The sequence below is a fragment of the Neofelis nebulosa genome, chromosome 1, assembly GCF_028018385.1.
Source record: "Neofelis nebulosa isolate mNeoNeb1 chromosome 1, mNeoNeb1.pri, whole genome shotgun sequence".
NCBI classification, from domain to species: Eukaryota; Metazoa; Chordata; class Mammalia; order Carnivora; family Felidae; genus Neofelis; species Neofelis nebulosa.
Genome location: NC_080782.1, coordinates 117602462 through 117621111, shown reverse-complemented (window position 1 = coordinate 117621111; position 18650 = coordinate 117602462). Strand labels below are relative to the sequence as shown.

The 18650-nt window shown below is 40.6% G+C and overlaps 1 protein-coding gene across 6 annotated transcripts in view; it reads left to right on the top strand.

The window, feature by feature from the left end:
- Nucleotides 1-18650, top strand: part of STK32A (serine/threonine kinase 32A) — a 133279-nt gene that overhangs the window by 33728 nt on the left and 80901 nt on the right. For all 6 annotated transcript variants that reach the window (XM_058732580.1, XM_058732570.1, XM_058732573.1 and 3 more), the window contains one exon: nt 880-1031. In XM_058732580.1, coding sequence (XP_058588563.1) covers nt 913-1031 — 119 coding nt within the window. In that variant the 5' untranslated portion in view covers nt 880-912. The remainder of the gene's footprint in view (nt 1-879; nt 1032-18650) is intronic.

The following is an 18650-nucleotide window of genomic DNA, read 5'->3' as shown; positions in this document are numbered from 1 at the left end:
TATTCTCAAAAATATACCATGAAAGATAGATCTAGTCTAATTAAAAAAAATTTTTTTAATGTTTAATTTTTATGAGAGAGAGACACAGGGTGTGAGCAGGGGAGGGACAGAGAGAGGGAGACACAGAATCTGAAGCAGGCTCAAGGCTCTAAGCTGTCCATCAGCACAGAGCCCAACACGGGGCTCAAACCCACACGCCATGAGATCATGACCTGAGCTGAAGTCAGATGCTTCTGTGACCCACCCAGGCGCTCCACCAAGCTAATTATTTTTGCAAGAACGTTCTAGATTCAAGTCCTGACCATTAGTTTCTTGGTGGAGACATACTTTGAGAATATTTCTTATTAATATTGAGCTTGCATTTTAAAATCATCTGCTGTCCACTTTACCAGACATACAGAACCTCTAAAAGAATTTTGAAAATATGGATATCGTGTTCCCTATTTTCCAAGTGCTTTAAGTCCTTTTAGGTTATATCAAGTATGGTTAAAGAGAAATTCTTCACACAGTATTGTTCAGCTTGGTAGTTTAGCCATGCCCATTAAAGTCACTCAAAGCAGAGTGCGGATGTCATTTGCTGTTGGCAGATTCCTGGCAAAGAAACGGCTGTTTTCTCCAAAATGCTGTCTAAACAAAACCCCAAGAGCCAAAAACAGGCAGACTCCTTTGAGAAAACAGAGATTCAAGAATTGACCTGGCATAGGGGAAGAAAATGAATTTTTTTACTCCGAAATCAGAGCTCAGTGGCAACTTGAGCATCAGAGTATTTGCAAGTGATAAGGCCTCCAGGCCATGCCACCCAACAGGTCTTGTTCTGTCTCTTGCAGCCATGATCTGTCAACGCCCTGACCACCTTCTCACTCTGGTTTGCACCATTAGGTCTGCATTGTGCAGAAGAATGATACCAAGAAGATGTACGCAATGAAATACATGAACAAACAAAAGTGTGTGGAACGCAACGAAGTGAGAAATGTCTTCAAGGAGCTCCAGATCATGCAGGGTCTGGAGCATCCTTTCCTGGTTAATTTGTGGTAAGTGTTTGTAGGGGATCTTGCAATGGAGATACTCCCACCTTCACCCCAAACATTGTTCTGGAAACCCGTCCTGATTTCTAGGTGTGCATTTGCAAAATCTTTGGTAGGCTCTTCCTTGAGGGCTTTGGTTCTCCTTGACTTATTTGACACTATAATGAAACAAATTGTTGTTTTACTGTCACCAATAAATACTGCTTGGTTTATTTGTCACAGTTCCCCTTGGCCTGGAGGATAGCATACTTTTCAAAACACTGTAGCTAAATAGGGGACAAAGAATGAGTTCAGATGTCTTGTCATTCAGTAGATACTCTTCCCTCATTAATTGTGGGGCAGTGACTGTGGCTACTAACTGTCATCAATGGCTGGTGTGAGGTTGATCTTCAGAACTTGGACAAAAACCACTTTTTCTTTACAATGACTGGGAGTAGAAATGGTTTCCTTAGAGCATCCTTCCTGAGCAGAATCAGGACAGGCACTGCCATTCTTGCCAAATAGCTGTTAACAGAGGTAGAGCTAACTTAGATCAGTGGCTAGACTGTGATCCTAAAGCCAGGATCATAATCCAAGGCTCAGAAAATGGCTAGAATCTGGCAGTGTCTCTTACTCCCTGCTCTTTTCTTATGCGTGGAGGTCTGTATGTGGCTCTCTTACTTTTCTCTACATTTTAATGCATCCATTATGTTAAGAAACTGTTCTTAAAGCTAATTCAGTGTGGCAGTTATTTAAATATGCATACCAAGCAGTTTCTACTAGCAAAGGCAAAAAAAAAAGTCTTTATTCAGAGAATACTAATGGGAGAATAATTGAAATGTCACTGTGTGTTTAAGGACATTTCTCTGGAGGAATAAAACCTGTCTCCCTCCATCTTTAATTGATACAATTCACTTGATATACAATTTGCTCAAAGACTCTACACCATAGTTGCAAAGAAGATGGTTTTGTGTGAATTGGAAATAGGTCCCTTGAGTTCATGCAGTACTCAGATGTGGTGGAGTCGAATTTTGACCCACGCTCAGTGGATTTAATCAGTAGCTTAGAGTGGCCTATTCACAACGCTGCCACGCAGAGGCACATGGACACAGCTCTTTCGTCCCCACCCTTAGCAATTAGCAGATTGCCTGTTTCTCCCCCTCTCTCTTCCCTGAGAATGATGAGGTGCTCTCAATTCACATCCTTGCTTTGTTCAAAGTCACATTTTCCTTCTTCCAAAGTCCAGCCAACTAACTTTCTCCTTTTAAGACCAGGAACTCTTCAGAAGGACATACTTAGCATTTCTCCCTTTCAGGCCCGTCTCTCCTCACTGAGTAGGCAAAATGGATTTCAGTTTATTCCCAATATTTTTATAAGGGGTGTTAGGAGACTTGAAGCTGGGCAAAGTTTACAGATTTTGCTGTTTACTAATATGGTGTCATTCCAGGAAACACTCTGATCTCCACACATGCTGGCTTGGGGATAACATGGGGTGTAGCCTTGTCTTCCCTTTTTCCCACACTGAATCTCTGCAGAACATCAGGTACCATTAATAGTGATAGAGGAGAGGGATGCCTGGGTGGCTCAGTCGGTTGAATGTTCGACTCTTGATTTCAGCTCAGGTCATGATTTCATGGTTCGTGGGATCAAGCCTCACATTGGTCTCTGGGCTCACAACACAGAGCCTGCTGGGGATTCTCTCTCATTCTCTCTCTCTCTCTGCCCCCTCCCCAGCTCACATGCATGCACGCTCTCTCTCTCAAAATAAATAAATAAACTTAAAAAAATAGAGATAGGGGAGAGAAGAAATCCCTCCCCACCTTAATTCCACCACTTTCAGAACTGGAAACCTAGAGGGGGCTTCCTTAAAATGCGGAAGAAAAAGTTTTAATCTTTCAAATCCTGAGATGAAAATATTCAGAAAGAATATTTATTTCTTGTAATAAAGGCTTTCTGCCTAGGTAAGTACAGCATAGCCAACGTAAGTGACTCTTTCTCCAACTATTAAATACCTTGCAATGCTTCTGGAGGTGTGACCTGGGAGTAATCTTTATCATTTTTAAGTCAATTATGAGACAGGGTTAATGTGTGTAACTGGGGTTGTTTTTATGGACAAAAGGAGACAAAGGGCTATTCCCAGCACAGAGTAGGCCCATCACAAATGGGAGTCCTCCCACCCCATCCTTGCTCCCTTAAGGTGTAGTACTCGTGACATGCCCACCACCGCCAGGCCACTGTGGTCATCCAACATGCAAATTTCAAGGGTGCCCAGCCTCAAAACATCACAGGAAGCTCTGTGTGGTCAGGGAGGGACAAGTCTCATTCTCTGTAAGAGCTTATGTTTGTTTCGTTTTCCACCTTTCTGCTGCAAATCAAAGGGAAAAAAAATATCCAAAGATTCCCCATTATGTGCAATTTAATCAAGAGTTTGTGTCCTAGGTTTAACTAGACTTATCTTTACATCCCCAAAGCTTCAGGAGCAAATTGGCTAAAGCACAGTATGATTAATAATGTAACAGCAATACTTTTTCATTCCTACGTACCCCTCGTGTACTCGATCTTACTGATAAGCTATGTAGGCCTCTCAGTATTGCTTTCAGTAATCTGCTCGTGGATACTCAAGGTGCCTGTAACCTCTGGGATGCGTTCAGAAAATTCTGGTTTTCAGGCTGAGGAAAAATACAAGCTGTTTCTTTTAAGCAGGCTTTACACTAATGTTAAGAAGTTGGCTATATGTGTGTGCGTGCGTGCGTGTGTGTGTGTGTGTGTGTGTGGGTATGTAGAGGTATAAATACATACATATGTGATAGGTGAAAACTTTGCACATTGTAGTCAACTAGAAGAGAGCAAAATCACGTAGAAAAATGAAAATTCTCCAGTAGTGCTATCACCTTGAAACAACCACGTCTAACATGTTCTTGCTAATAAAATGTCTATATTTGTTTTTTTGCTTTTGATCTTGCATTAACCCCGTTCATTCCCTCATTCATGGGTGTATTTATCAAGCAGCACAAACAAGTTATAATTAGAGTTTGCCAGATGAAATACAGGATGCATACTTAGATTTGAAGTTCAGATAAATAACCAGTCATCTTTAGTCTATGTCCCAAATATTGCACGGTGCCTGTTTTATCTGAAAATTACTCATGTTCTGAATTTCTACTTTAAATGGGCATCTTGAATTTTTATTCACCAAATTCGGCAACCCTAATGGTAACACAGATCCATAGTGTGAGGGTGCAGTGGTGAGTACTCGTGGACAGAGCCCCTGATCGACCCCACATTCCCAGTAACTGTGAAAGGCTGATATTAATCACATGGCACATAAATATGTCAATGTGAGAAGTGCATGAAGGACTAAGTAGAAGAGGGGTGTGTGTGTATGTGTGTGTGTGTGTGTGTGTGTGTGTGTGTGTGTGTGTGTGTGTATCCTGGGCTGGGGCAGCAGAGTTAAGGGTGAAAACACATTTTGAACTAAAATTCAACCTTCCCAGCCCCACGGACCTGACCCCGCTCAGGAACACAATCGTCAGATGTAGGCCATGTTATAAAGGAAAAGGCAGCCTGGAGGGGCTGGCATCCAGGAAAAGCAAAGAAAATCTTCCTGCGAGTCCCTCCCTGAGGGCCGCTAACAAAGCCCGGCAACCCACAGCCTGTGAACAAATGGGCCCCAGTGCTGCCCAGCAGAGCCCTGTCCTCCAGGTGGCTTTTGTTAATTGAGATTAAGCCTGCAGCTGCACACAGTCCCTCGGGGCTCCAATCTCCCCTCAGCCTTGTCTCTTGTTCTTTGGGAACAGAAGGGACCCACGTGTGGGTTCAGGAAATTAGAAGACAAGATAGTCTGTTTTGAGCAGAAAGGACCACCTGTATCGGGAGTGTGAAAAGGGTCCTGTCAGTAGCTGGACACAGCCAGATGAACAGACACCCTGGAACTAACCTCCATTATTTATGACTGTGCACCAGTGTTTCTTCACAGAATCGTAAACTAGGAGAATTCAAGGGTAGGCTACAGAGCCACAGAACCAAGAGGAGCTTCTGGGTCAATGGCATTCTCCTACTCAGAGTTTTACCTATATTGTCTCATTTATTCATCCTAACAAGTTAGGTTCATAGCAATTATTAGTCCCATCTTACACCAGAGAAACTGAGGCTCAGAGAGGGTGAGTCATTTTCCCAGAGTCACACAGCCAGAAACTAGCAGAGCCAGGACTCAAACCCAGGAATTCGGCTTCGAAAACCCAGCCCTTTCTGCTACGCTATACCATGACCTGTGGGCATCTTGTAGGACTCTCTTACAAAATATGAAGGAAATGGAATTTATTTTGTTGAGTGTCTTTCATATCCCACAAGAATACAAACTCCATGAGGCAGGTAGGTTTGTGTATTTCTGCTCACTGCTTCATTCCCCATCCCCTATGATAATGCCTCACACAGAGTAAGTGTTCCACAAATATCTGTGGAATGAATAAATGAGTGAATGAATGAATGAATGAATGTAGTTTAGTGGTGGAATCAGGCTTCTGATTCTTGCTCCTATCCCATGATGCCACTGCCAGTTCCTGCACACTTACAAATATATAATCAGGGCCATCTCAGGTTCTGCACAGGTCCTGAAGTCAGAGGGACTTGGGTTTGAATCCTCGCTTTGCCACTTGGTAACTCTGTGAACTGACCCATTTAGAGTATGTATTTTGCTCGGTTCCTCACTCATAATTGGGAACAACAGCAATTGCCATGGCAGAAGGTACTGCTATGAAGATGTCTATAAAACACTTCACACATAATGGGTGCTTCATAAATGTGGACTCAGGGGCTCCTGGGTGGCTCATTTGGTTAAGTGTCCTACTCTTGATTTGGGCTCAGGTCATGATCTCACAGTTTAAGCCCCACTTTAAGGGGCTCACATGATCCCACACTTTAAGCCCCAGCTACACTGACAGGGCAGAGCCTGCTTGGGATTCTCTCTCTCCCTCTCTTCCTCTCTCTTCCCCTCCCCTGCTCATACTTGGGTGTGCATGCTCTATCTCAAAAATAAATAAACAAACTTAAAAAAAAATGAGGACTTCAAACAAAAACTCTGTGAGGTCCCACCCCAAATGCAATGTTCCCTCAAGCCCTATAGCCAGAGAAGATTCTGTTTTTGTTTGTTTGTTTGTTTGTTTGTTTGTTTTTGAGAGAGAGTGCAAGCTGGGAGGGGCAGAGAGAGAGAGAGAGAGAGAGAGAGAGAGAGAGAGAGAGAATCCCAAGCAGGCTCCACACTATCAGCACGGGGCCCAATGTGGGGCCCAAACTCACGAACTGTGAGATCATGACCTGAACTGAGATCAACAGTCAGATCAGACAGACGCTCAACTGACTGAGCCACCCAGGTGCCCCAGAGAAGATATTTAAGTAGACACGTGTACCTGAGTGTGAGCTAGCCTGGGCATTAGAAAGTCTTTGGATTTGTTCTAAAGTTTTAAAAATTTAAGTAATTTTAAAAAATATAAAATACAGGGTGCCTGGGTGGCTCAGTTGCTTGAGCGTCGACTTCGGCTCAGGTCATTATCTTGTGGTTCGAGAATTCAAGCCCCATGTTGGGCTCTGCACTGACAGCTCACAACCTGGAACCTGCTTTGGATTCTGCCTCCCTCTCTGCCCCCTCCCCTGCTCACGTGGTTTCTCTCTCAAGAATAAATAAACATAGGGGCGCCTGGGTGGCTCAGTCGGTTAAGCGTCCGACTTCAGCTCAGGTCACGATCTTGCGGTCCTCGAGTTTGAGCCCCGCGTCAGGCTCTGGGCTGATGGCTCAGAGCCTGGAGCCTGCTTCCGATTCTGTGTTTCCCTCTCTCTCTGCCCCTCCCACGTTCATGCTGTGTCTCTCTCTGTCTCAAAAATAAATACAAACGTTAAAAAAGTTTTTTTAAAAAGAACAAATAAACATTAAAAAATTTTAATTAAAAATATATATAATACATATTTTATATAAAATATGGGAACACAGACATTCTAAATAAAATAATAAATACCCATATTTCATTATGCAGAAATAACTGCTGTATTAGGTTCCTAATGCTGCTGGAGCAAATTACCATAAACTTAGTGACTAAAACAACATGAATTGGAGTAAATGGACTTAAAGCTATTTTCACAATATAATTAAGACATTATTTTCTTTTGCCCTGCATTGCTTGCACTGAAAGCTCACAAACAACAAAACTAATCAGAACAATGATTACCTATGGGTTGCAGAGATTAACAAGAAGGTCACATGTGGGAAACTTGGGGAGTGGTTAAAATATTCTGTTCTTGTTATTGTGGTGCTGCTTAGATCAGGGTGTAGATTTGTAAATATTCATTAAATTCTATACTTAATATCTGTGCATTTCACTGTAAATGAATTTTAGCTATTTCAGAAGAAAATGAAAAAGCTTAAAAACCACAAACTCAGTATCTTACAATTCGAGAGGAGGTCAGAAATGCAAAATCAGTCTCATTAGGCTAGCATGAAGCTGTCTGCAGAGCTATATTCCTCCTGGAGGTCTAGAAAAGAGTGTTTTCTTCCCTTTTCCTGCTTTTTGAGGCTGCCTGAATTCATTGGTTCCAGGCACCTTCCTCCACCTTCAAAGCCAGCCACGTAGCATCTTCCGCACTCTCTCTGACGGCGACTCTCTGCCTGTCAGGTCCATCTTGAAAGGACTCCTCTGATCACATTGGGTCTACCTGGTGACAATAGTTCCCTGTTGACCAAATTCTAGCCAGGCTCTTCTGCACCATCTTCTTGACTAGGCCTCGACCTTGGTCTATAAAGACGTGAACAAAACACTAACACCATTTCTAACAGCTCAGGACTGTATCCCTAGGATGGCATTAGCTCCCCTTAAAGTGTTTGCCTGAGAAAATGCAAAGCTGCCACAAGAATTTAGTTTGCTCCATCCAGCACCAGAAGATGGCTCCCCTGTCTCCCAGCCTCCGTGGGAGGGGAGGAGCCTAACTTTGATAAGTGCAGGTTAACAAACCCAGATGGGTTTCACATGGACCAACCCTGTTCCTGGCTCTTCGTAACTGTTACTCCACTGACTACCAGGTCCTGGCTTACCCCTTATCCATGCCCTCATCCTCCCTTCCAAACACAGTCACTTCTGTGCACATCAGAGTTGAGTTTAGTCCACACTATTGGATTCCAATTGCAATAGTCTATCATTGGCTAAAATCAACTCTTCTTACCTTAGTGTCCAGCTTTGTTATCTTAGGAAGGGATGTGATTAAGGATCTTGAGAAAGGAGAGGTTACCCTGTATTATCCAGTGCTATCACAGGACAAAGGTGTCCTTGGGTATGGCCCGGACAAGTGTGGCTAATTGGAGAACAAGGGACAGCAGTCCCTGAAGAGGAACTTAGCAGAGAACAGTGTTAATTGTGTGGCCTGTCCACAGTAATGGTTGCAGACATGGTCATTGAATGACTGAGTGGTGGACCAAAAGGCAGGAAACTGAGTCTTTATAATGCAGACATTCACTTACTCATTTACTCATCAATATTGCAGAGGATTCGTTTATTGCAGACAACACGAGAAGCTATTAGAAAATTTCAAGTAAAAAGAAATTTTACTTGAGGGAGGACATGGAGTAGTCTACAGCCTCAGACATAAAGCTGAAGAAGCAGATGTCTCCAGAAAATGAGGGACAAAGGCAGTTCTGGGAATCTAGGCAGCAGGAACCAACAGACAGGCTCTCAAGGCTGTCTCAGCTGAGATGAATCAGCTCCAACCAATTTTCTAACCTTGTGTCCCCCACTCAAGGTTCAAAGCCCTGGGAGAGAGTCCAACTGGCCCTGCTCAGAAAACATGCCTGATCCTTGGCTAAAAGAAAGAGTAAAATAAATAATGACTCCTACATTGTTGGCCTGAGCCACTGGATGAATGATTGTGTCATCCACTAAGATGGGGAGATCTGAGGAGAATCAGATTCATTGTGAAAATCAAGAAACCTCTTTTGGCTGTGTTAATTTTGAGTTGCCTCTTAGTCATCCAAGTAGAGCTGCGGAACAGGCAGCAAGTCCAAAGCTCAGAAGAGACATCCAGAGTCCAAGGAAAAGTCCAACAAAACACAAATATGGGGAAAATCGGCTTATAGATGCTAGTTAAGCCACGACTTGAAGGGAGCATATGTGGAGAGAAATTAAATAGCTAAAAGAAAAGGGCCAAGGAGTAAAGACCCAGAGCATCCTTATAGTTCTGATGGAGAAAGAAGACTCAGGCAACCAGACAGAGAAGGAACAGCCTGGAAGCTAGGGCGAGTACGGCATCCTAGAATCTAGAGACTGTTTCACAAAGGAAGGAGTGCACACTATTTCAAGTGCCGTGGAGAGGTCAGAAATAAGGAGACAAAGACCTTGGGAAGGAAGGAGACTGCAAACTTGGGAAGATACAGATATTGTGACTTTGATAACCGCCAAGTCCAAATGATTGGACAAAGGATCAGAGGGAGTGGCTTGGTGAGAACACAGGAAGTGAGTGATGTTATTTGGGGAGGGTGGGATTAAAGTGGTTGTGTTGTGTTTTGAGATTCATCCACATCGTCATGGGTAGCAATAATGTATTGTGATTTCTCTATCATACTCCATTGTATGAATATCCCATAATTTACTTATCCATCTCACTACTGATGGATATTTGAGTGGTTTCCAGTTTGAGACTTTTACAAATAGTCCTGCTATTAACATTCTTGTTTGTATTTTTTGGTAAGCAAAAGTACATATATTTGGGGATGTAAACCTAAGAATTAAATCATTGGATCCTAGGATTCATGGGGGTTCTGCTGGCAAATGGTTTTCAAAAGAAGTTCCAATTTATACACACATCAGCAATATATGGTAATTCAGGTTGCTATAAAACCCTACCAATATTTGGTATTGTCAGTTGCTTTACAGTGTTCTAGTAAATGTGTACTGTCATCTGGTTGTGGTTTAGTTTTAACTTCCCTGGTGACTTGGGACTTTGGGCACATTTTTATATGATTGTTGGCCATTTGGAAGCCGCTTTTATAAAGTGCTTGAGTCTTGTACATCTCTTGGTTGCCTTTTCTTCTCAATGGCCCAGTTTTGAATATAATTTATTTGTCCAATCTATGACTTACCTTTCACTCTGTAAGGATATTATTATTTTTTTTTAATTTTAATGTTTATTTATTTTTGAGACAGAGAGAGAGACAGAGCACGAGCAGGGCAGGAGCAGAGAGCAGGAGACACAGAATCCAAAGCAGACTCCAGGCTCTGATCTGTCAGCACAGAGCCTGACGCGGGGCTCTAAGTCACAGACCGCGAGATCATGACCTGAGCTGAAGTCGGACGCTCAACCAACTGAGCCACCCAGGCGCCCCAGGATATTATTTTTTTAACAGTCAAAAAGCTTGGATTTAAATGTGGTATACATAGTTTATCCATCTTTTCCTCATCAGTTGTGCCTTCTGTGTCCTGTTTAGGAAATCTTTGCCTATACCAAGGTGACAATATTCTACCCTGTTTCGTAGTAACATTGCTGTTTTAACGTTTACATGTAGATCTGTCATCGAGGGTCAAGATTCACTTTTTCCCCATAAGGAAATCTAATTAACCCAACACCATTCACTGAAAAGTTTCTCCTTTTCTTATTGCACCGGAGTAACACATTTGTTGCTAGTCAAGCCACCAAATATGTACGGATTTCTAGACTTTGTTCTATTGATCTACTAATCAATACACTACACTAATCACTACAATACACTACACTACTACTAATCAATACACTAAGTGTGTACACTTACACATTTATCACACTACCTTAATTACTGTAGCTTTCTACAAGGAGCAGAATTCAGTAACATAATTCTTCTGGATTATCTTGACTGGAGTTGGCCCTTTGTAATTCAATGTAAATTTCATAATCAGCTTGTGAACTTGCATTTTATTTTATTTTTTTAATGTTTATTTTTGACAAAAAGAGAGAGAGAGAGAGAGAGAGCATAAGTGGGGGAGGGGCAGAGAGAGAGGGAGACACAGAATCCAAAGCAGGCTTCAGGCTCTGAGCTGTCACCACAGAGCCCGACACAGGGCTGGAACTCACAGACCGTGAGATCATGACCTGAGCCGAAGTCTGATACTCAACCGACTGAGCCACCCAGGCGCCCCTGTCAACTTGCATTTTAAAAGTACTGGTATTTGTAGCAGGTTACATTGAATCTAATTCAGAGAGAATTTAAAATATTAAACACGCCTGGGTGGCTCAGTTGGCTAAGCGACTGACTTCAGCTCAGGTCACAATCTCACGGTTCATGGGTTCCAGCCCCGCGTCAGTCTCTGTGTTGACAGCTCAGAGCCTAGAGCCTGCTTTGGATTCTTTGTCTCCCTCTCTCTCTGCCCCTTCTCTACTCACTCTCTGTCTCTCTCTAAATACACAAATAATTAAAATTAAAATATTTAGAGTACTCTATTGAAAAAAATTAAAAAAAAATTAAACCTTCCTTCATAAATTTTATATATATCTATGTATCTTCCTGTATATTTAGGTATCCCTTGATTTTTCTCCTGGGTTTCACTTTTTATTGTAGAGAGCTAACGTATCTGTCTTTAGATTTATGCCTATGCATATTTCCGATATGATTACAAATGGTAATTACTTATCAAAATTTTATTTTCTAGTAATTTGTTGCTTGTTTAGCAATATACAGTTGATTTTTTTCTTTTAACTTTATTTTTTATTTTTTAAAATTTACATCCAAATTGGCATATAGTGAAGCAATGATTTCAGGAGTAGATTCCTTAATGCCCCTTACTCACTTAGCCCATCCCCCCCCTCCCACAACCCCTCCAGCAACCCTCAGTTTGTTCTCCATATTTATGAGTCTCTTCTATTTTGTCCCCCTCCCTGTTTTTATATTAATTTTGTTTCCCTTCCCTTATGTTCATCTGTTTTGTCTCTTAAAGTCCTCATATGAGTGAAATCATATGTTTTTTGTCTTTCTCTGACAGACTAATTTCACTTAGCATAATACCCTCCAGTTCCATCCACATAGTTGCAAATGGCAAGATTTCCTTCTTTTTGATTGCCGAGTAATACTCCATCGTATATATGTACCACATCTTCTTTATCCATTCATCCATCAATGGACATTTGGGCTCTTTCCATACTTTGGCTATTGTTATTGTTGATAGTGCTGCTATAAACATGGGGGTGCATGTGTCCCTTCAAAATAGCACCCCTGTATCCCTTGGATAAATGCCTAGTAGTGCAATGGCTGCATCATAGGGTAGTTCTATTTTTAGCTTTTTGAGGAACCTCCATACTGTATCCAGAATGGCTGCACCAGCTTGCATTCCCACCAACAATGCAAAAGACTCCGCATCCTTGCCAACATCTGTTGTTGACTGAGTTGTTCATGTTAGCCATTCTGACAGGTGTAAGGTGGTATCTCATTGTGGTTTTGATTTGTATTTCCCTGATGATGAGTGATGTGGAGCGTTTTTTCATGTGTCGGTTGGCCATCTGGATGTCTTCTTTAGACAAGTGTCTATTCATGTTTCTGCCCATTTCTTCATTGGATTATTTGTTTTTTGGGTGTTGAGTTTGATAAATTCTTTATAGATTTTGGATACTAACCCTTTATCTGATATGTCATTTGCAAATATCTTCTCCCATTCTGTCGGTTGCCTTTTAGTTTTGCTGATTGTTTCCTTCACTGTGCAGAAGCTTTTTATTTTGATGAGGTCCCAGTAGTTCCTTTTTGCTTTTGTTTCCCTTGCCTCCAGAGACGTGTTGAATAAGAAGTTGCTGCGGCCAAGATCAAAGAATTTTTTGCCTGCTTTCTCCTCGAGTTTTTTGATGGCTTCCTGTCATACATTGAGGTCTTTCATCCATTTTGAGTTTCTTTTTGTGTATGGTATAAGAAAGTGGTCCAGGTTCATTTTTCTGCATGTCGCTGTCCAGTTTTCCCAGCACCACTTGCTGAAGAGACTGTCTTTATTCCACTGGATATTCTTTCCTGCTTTGTCAAAGATTAGTTGGCCATACGTTTGTGGGTCCATTTCTGGGATCTCTATTCTATTACATTGATCTGAGTGTCTGTTCTTGTGCCACTACCATACTGTCCTGATGATTACAGCTTTGTAGTATAGCTTGAAGTCTGGGGTTGTGATGCCTCCTGCTTTGGTTTTCTTTTTCAAGATTGCTTTGGCTATTCGGGGTCTTTCTTGGTTCCATACAAATTTTAGGATTATTTGTTCTAGCTCTGTGAAGAATGCTGGTGTTATAGGGATTGCATTGAATATGTAGATTGCTTTGGGTATTATCGACATTTTAACAATATTTGTTCTTCCTATCCAGGAGCATGGAATCTTTTTCCATTTCTTTGTGTCTTCTTCAATTTCTTTCATATGCTTTCTACAGTTTTGAGTGTATAGATTTTTCACCTCTTTGGTTAGATTTATTCCTAGGTATTTTATGGTTTTTTGTGAAACTATAAATGGGATCGATTCCTTGACTCCTCTTTCTGTCACTTCATTGTTGGTGTATAGGAATGCAACTGATTTCTGTGCATTGATTTTATATCCTGCAACTTTGCTGAATTCATGAATCAGTTCTAACAGTTTTTTGGTGGAATCTTTAGGGTTTTCCATGTAGAGTATCATGTCATCTGTGAAGAGTGAAAGTTTGACCTCCTCCTGGCTGATTTGGATGCCTTTTATTTCTTTGTGTTGTCTGATTGCAGAGGCTAAGACTTCCAATAGTATGTTGATTAACAGTGGTGAGACTGGACATCCCTGTCTTGTTCCTGACCTTAGGGGGAAAGCTCTCAGTTTTTCCCCATTGAGGATGATATTAGCGTTGGGTCGTTCATAATATGGCTTTTATGATCTCGAGGTATGATCCTTCTATATCTACTTTCTTGAGGGTTTTTATCAAGAAGGCATGCTGTATTTTGTCAAACACTTTCTCTGCATCTATCGAGAGGATCATATGGTTCTTGTCCTTTCTTGTATTGATGTGATGAATCACGTGAATTGTTTTGCAGATAATGAACCAGCCCTGTATCCCAGGTATAAATCCTGCTTGGTCGTGGTGAATAATTTTTTTAATGTATTGTTGGATCCAGTTGGCTAATATCTTGTTGAGAATTTTTGCATCCATGTTCATCAGGGAAATTGGTCTATAGTTCTCCTTTTTAGTGGGGTCTCTGTCTGGTTTTGGAATCAAGGTAATGCTGGCTTCATAGAAAGAGTTTGGAAGTTTTCCTTCCATTTCTATTTTTTGGAACAGTTTCAAGAGAATAGGTATTAACTCTTCTTTAAATGTTTGGTAGAATTCTCCTGGAAAGCCATCTGGTCCTGGACTCTTGTTTTTTTGGCAGATTTTTGATTATAATTCGATTTCCTTACTGGTTTTGGTTCTGTTCACATTTTCTATTTCTTCCTGTTTCAGTTTTGGTAGTGTATATGTTTCTAGCAATTTGTCCATTTCTTCTAGATTGCCCGTTTTATTGGCATATAATTGCTCATAATATTCTCTTATTATTGTTTTTATTTCTGTTGTGTTGGTTGTGATCTCTCCTCTTTCATTCTTGATTTTACTTATTTGGGTCCTTTCCTTTTTCTTCTTGATCAAACTGGCTAGTGGTTTATCAGTTTTGTTAATTCTTTCAAAGAACCAGCTTCTGGTTTCATTGATCTGTTCTACTGGGTTTTTTTTGGTTTCAACACCATTAATTTCTGCTCTAATATTTATTATTTCCTGTCTTGTGCTGGTTTTGGGTTTTATTTGCTGTTCTTTTTCCAGCTCCTTAAGGCGTAAGTTTAGGTTGTGTATCTGAGATCTTCCTTCCTTCTTTAGGAAGGCCTGGATTGCTATATACTTTTCTCTTATGACCACCTTTGCTGTGTCCCAGAGGTTTTGGGTTGTGGTTGCTATCATTTTCATTGACTTCCATATACTTTTTAATTTCCTCTTTAACTGCTTGGTTAGCCCATTCATTCTTTGGTAGGATGTTCTTCAGTATCCAAGTATTTGTTACCTTTCCAAATTTTTTCTTGTGGTTGATTTCAAGTTTCATAGCATTGTGGTCTGAAAATATGCACGGCATGATCTCAATATTTTTGTGCTTACTTAGGGTTGATTTGTGTCCCAGTATATGATCTATTCTGGAGAACGTTCCATGTGCACTGGAGAAGAATGTATATTCTGTTGCTTTAGGATGAAATGTTCTGAATATATCTGCTAAGTCCATCTGGTCCAATGTGTCATTCAAAGCCATTGTTTCCTTGTTGATTTTTTGCTTACATGATCTGTCCATTGCTGTGAGTGGGGTGTTGAAGTCTACTATTATGGTATTACTATCGATGAATTTCTTTATGTTTGTGATTGATTTATATATTTGGGTGCTTCTACTTTTGGCACATAAATGTTTACAATTGTTAGGTCTTCTTGGTCTATAGACTCCTTGATTGTGATATAATGCCCTTCTGCATCTCTTGATACAGTCTTTGTTTTAAAGTCTAGATTGTCGGGGCGCCTGGGTGGCTCAGTCAGTTGAGCATCTGACTCTTGATTTCGGCTCGGGTCATGATCTTGCGGTTTGTGGGTTCGAGCCCCATGTCGGGCTCTGTGCTGACAGCACGGGTCCTGCTTGGGATTCTCTCCCTCCATCTCTCTCTCTCTCTCTGTTCCTTGGCTTGCTTTCTCTCTCTCTTCCAATCTCAAAATAAATAAACATTTAAAAAAAAAAAGTCTAGATTGTCTGATACAAGTATGGCTACTCCGGCTTTCTTTTGTTGACCATTAGCATGACAGATGGTTCTCCATGCCCTTATTTTCAATCTGTAGGTGTCTTTAGGTCTAAAGTGGGTCTCTTGTAAACAGCACATAGATGGATCTTGTTTTCTTATCCATTCTGTTACCCTATGTCTTTTGATTGGAGCATTGAGTCCATTGATGTTTAGAGTGAGTACTGAAAGATATGAATTTATTGCCATTATGATGCTTGTAGAGTTGGAGTTTGTGGTGGTGTTCTCTGGTCCTTTCTAATCTTTTGTTGCTTTTGGTGTCTATTTATTTATATATATATTTTTTCATCTTTTCTCCCCTCAGAGAGTCCCCCTTAAAATTTCTTGCAGGGCTGGTTTAGTGGTCACAAACTCCTTTAATTTTTGTTTGTCTTGGAAACTCTTTATCTCTCCTATTTTGAATGACAGCCTTGCTGGATAAAGAATTCTTGGCTGCATATTTTTCTGATTCAGCACACTGAATGTATCCTGCCACTCCTTTCTGGCCTGCCAAGTTTCTGTAGATAGGTCTGCTGCAAACCTGATCTGTCTTCCCTCGTAGGTTAGGGACTTTTCTCCCCTTGCTGCTTTCATGATTCTCTCCTTGCCTGAGTATTTTGTGAATTTGACTATGATATGCCTTGTTGATGGTCGGGTTTTGTTGAATCTAATGGGAGTCCTCTGTGCTTCCTGGATTTTGAGGTCTGTGTCTTTCCCCAGGTTAGGAAAGTTTTCTGCTATGATTTGCTCACATAACCCTTCTACCCCTGTTTTTTCCTCTTCCTCCTCTGGGATCCTTATGATTCTAATGTTGTTCCTTTTTAATGAGTCACTGATTTCTCTAATTCCAAAATCATGCTCTTTTGCCTTAATCTCCCTCTTTTTTTCTGCTTCCTTATTCTCTACAAGTTTGTCCTCTATATCGCTGATTCTCTGTTCTGCCTCATCCATCCTTGCCACCGCTGCATCCATCCGTGATTGCAGCTCAGTTATAGCATTTTTAATTTCATTCTGGCTATTTTTTTACTTCTTTTATCTCTGCAGAAAGGGATTCTAATCTATTTTTGACTTCAGCTACTATTCTTATTATCGTGATTCTAAATTCTGGTTCAGACATCTTGCTTGCATTTGTGTTGGTTAAATCCCTGGCTGTCGTTTCTTTGTGCTCTGTCTTTTGGGGTGAATTCCATCATTTTATCATTTTGAAGGCAGAAAAGGAATTAATGAGGTAGAAAAATTGAAATAAAAAAATTAAAATTAAAAATATTAAAATTAAAAATTAAAACACACACACACACACAAATTGAAGAGATGATGATAGATCCTAGGTGTGTTTTTGTCTGGGTGTTGAAAGTGGTTTGACAGATTAGAGAAACAAAAATAAAAGGGGGGAGGGGAAAAAAAAGGAAATCGTTTGAGAATTTGAAAAAATGAATATACTAAAGTAGACTAAAATGAGATGATGTGGGTAAAATAGAATTTGAAAAAATATACACAAAAGTAGAGAATATAGTAGAAAAAAATTAACAAAAATATTTTTAATAAAAATTAAAAAGAAATATGAATTTTTTCATTTTATGTATTTAAGAAAAAAGAAAAGAAATGAAAAAGAGAAAAAAGAGAAAAAAAGAAAAAAAGAAAAAAAAGAAATCATTGGAAAATTTGAAAAAGTGAATACACTGTAGTAGACTGAAATAAAATGGTGAGAGTAAGATAGAATTTGAAAAAATTTACATAAAAGCAAAAAATATAGTAATAAAAATTAAATAAAAATATTTTTAAAAGAAATTGAAAGTAAAAATGAAGTTTTTCTCTTTCTGTATTGAAGAAAAAGAAAAGAAATGAAAGAGAAAAAAAGAAAAATAAAGAAAAAAGAAACTGTGAAAATTTGAAAAGGTGAGTATACTGAAGTAGACTAAAATAAAATGATGGAAGTAAAGTAGAATTTGAAAAAATTCACAAAAATGTAAAAAATGTAGTAATAAAAATTAAAGACAGATATTTTTAATAAAAATTGAAAATAAAAATGAGTCTTTTCTCTTTCTGTATTCAAGAAAAAGAAAAGAATTGTAAAAGAGAAAAAGGAAAAAGAGGAAAAAAAAGAAAAAAGAAAAAATGTTGAATAGATGAACCTGCTAACAGATTGAAGTAGGACTGAAATTGCTTCATTTTCCCCTAGAGGTCAGTCCATGTAGCTCTTTATAGTCCATAAATTAAGCTGGTGGTGAGGTTGTGTTCTTGAAGAGCAAAGTTGGCCCAGTTGGGCAGGGCTTGGTGTAACAGCTCTGCTGTCCCCTAGATGGCGCTGCTAGCCTACTGGGGTGGATTGTTGTGGTGCTAGTACGTGCGCATGCAAGTGAGTGGTGAAAATGGCGCCACCCAGCTACCCAGTCTGTTCTCCCGTATCAGCAATCGCGCACTGGTCCTCCATCTTCAACTCTCATCCCCTCCCCGCTTTTCCACTCTCAGTGACCAGGCCCCAGGCAGTACCTCTCTCCCAAGTTTTGTCTCAGATGTGGCTTTTCCCCTGGCCCCTTACTTCCGAAGGACTGCAGCTTTGACCGGTTCCGCCCCTCTGTGGAAGGGCCTCACTAAGCAATGGCCGAATGAGCAATGGCCGAATGTCGGCTGCACCCAGGAACACCCGCTGGACCCTGCTGTTGCTGGTGCCCCGAGACTGCAGCTAGGTGCCAGGTCGCCCCCAAAAAGATCGTGAGACAGTGTAGCAGCAGCGTTTCAGGGATTATGGAAAATCACAACACACATCTGACACCAGGCTTCACCCTTAATGACCTTGCCCCAGCACCAGCGAGTGTGGCTGCCTTCCGGGGTCTGCTGGGACCATGTGGCTTCAACAGTCTCTACCAAATGTCCTTCC